Below are 2,027 nucleotides of genomic sequence, written 5' to 3' on the forward strand. Positions count from 1 at the left end.
TGATTGAAAATGTAAAATTCATACTCTGAATGTTGTAGTGATTTCAGTAAATAGTTGCAAATGTTTATGTGCATCAGTTCTTACATCGAGCCAGTTGTCCATCAAAGTTTCAGCCTCAGCCTCAAAGGGAGTCTCGGTGCAATCTGGGAATTTCTTCAGATCTGATTGAAGTTGTTTGCAAGCAGCCCTCATCTCCTCCATCTTCTCAGCAAGACCAGCCAACTCCTCCTTCATTTCACAAACCTGAAAGAGGGTCCACATGAGAACACAACGTTTCTATGGAATGAGACACAATCAGTTCAGAGCATAACTAAAGGCTTAAAGGGCTGACCTTTGACACACTTCTCTGCAGGTAATCCTTGCCCATGTAGGAGGCCTGATCACCGATGGTCTGCTCAGCTTTCTGAATGCTGGTGTTGAGGTGACTGCGGCAGGTCTGAAACTTCTTCAACAGCTCCAGCAGAACATTGCAGAGCTTCTTCCTGTCAACAAAACAAACACAACAAAGGACATTTCAATCAATGCTGAAACCATCTAGTTCACTTATATTTCAGGTTTGACAACAAGTGACACCACAAATCTGAAGACAGTAGGAGAGAAGAAGAAAGACTTTTGGCTGCAGATAACAAGAAGCCAGGACATCAGATCCAATGTATTTCTTAATGTACACCACTGCCTGAAATATGGGCCTGCAACCATGGATGGGGAGGGTGTTATTTGGGGTGGGTGGGGTGTGGGGGGTCATGTCCATTTGGTCCCCTGCACTTTTTTAACGAAAAAAAACAAACAATGCACCAACATTCGTGGAGCACTAGGACCAAGCAGAACACCGCAGTTTAAGCTGAAACCCCTTACCTTACCTGCCCACCAAGTAGGAAACAATCCAAGAAAATATTGCAGAGTAAAAAATTATTTGATAAAAAAGGCGTGCTGAGTAAAATTCTGGTATTTGAAAGACTCCAAATAAGATAATTCATAGAAATAATCCTCGTTGTCTTCTGCTTCCTGCAGGTAATGGAGGCAGGAAGTCTCAGCAGTGAATTCATTTAAAAAAAGTTAATACCAACTAATGAGACAGAGGAGACATGTGTCCTAATCCCTTTTCTAATACATAAACCAGAACATTATAGGTGGTAATGTATGTTTGAGGTCATCCAGTCAAAGGAGAATACCAATTTATTTATTTTTTACATAAACTTTGTTTTATAGCATTTTGATTGCATACAGTAAAAATGGAAAATCAACTGAAGGTTCAATCAAGAAAGAAGAGTTATTCTTCATCTAGAGATTTCTAAAGTAAAAGTAAAAACTACACTGCAGAGACTAATTATAACAGTTAAAAAGCTATGGTTAAAAGTGACTCTAGTAAATGTAACTAGTTACCACCAACAACTGCAAGTATATGCCCAGATCTCTCTCTTCTTTCTATATACACCCTCTGACCCTTATGCACCGGGTCAAGAACCAGCGACCAATGGTCCCATAGAGGGGTTCAGAAGTCTGCATGAAAAACGGTCAAATCAGTTATGAGACGCCGGCCATGACAGCGGAGCGAGAGGCGGAGTCAGTGAGACTTGGCCTAAGAAATGGAACAGGAAACATCAGGGACCGGCGTAAAGAAAATCAACAACCGTTCTGTGGGAGCCTGAAAAGGCTTTGTTGAACTGAAGGCTGATTTTAGAAAAACCGTAGCAGCTTTCAACAAATCGTTTTCAGTTTTAGAAAGGTGAAAGATGTATCTACAAACTGAGCTTTAAACTGTGTTTGTAGGTGAATGTATGACCACACAGCAAAGGCTCAAACCTGGTGGGTTTTTATGTCTTCTTTCTCCCCTCTCACCATTCATTCCTATGGGATTTCCTATGGGTCACCATGGTAACTCTACGGTTCAGGCCACATTATTGTTGATGGTAGAAAAAAATCTTAACTTTCAAAGATATAAAGAGTCGGTTTTTGGAGATAATAATAATAGTAGGTGCCTCCATGCATGGCATGGCATTCTGTGCTCCTATCATTGCTATGGCAGG

The 2,027-nt window shown here is 40.9% G+C and overlaps 1 protein-coding gene across 1 annotated transcript in view; it reads right to left on the reverse strand.

Moving 5' to 3' along the window:
• The window catches only part of LOC107084855 (nesprin-2-like), an 81,547-nt gene that overhangs the window by 30,834 nt on the left and 48,686 nt on the right, over positions 1–2,027 (reverse strand). The window contains exons 33-34 of the mRNA XM_015374903.1: positions 332–482; positions 85–243 (exon numbers count right to left, since the gene is read on the reverse strand). Coding sequence (XP_015230389.1) covers positions 85–243; positions 332–482 — 310 coding nt within the window. The remainder of the gene's footprint in view (positions 1–84; positions 244–331; positions 483–2,027) is intronic.

This window comes from Cyprinodon variegatus, unplaced genomic scaffold, assembly GCF_000732505.1.
Source record: "Cyprinodon variegatus isolate N-32 unplaced genomic scaffold, C_variegatus-1.0 Scaffold110, whole genome shotgun sequence".
NCBI classification, from domain to species: domain Eukaryota; kingdom Metazoa; phylum Chordata; class Actinopteri; order Cyprinodontiformes; family Cyprinodontidae; genus Cyprinodon; species Cyprinodon variegatus.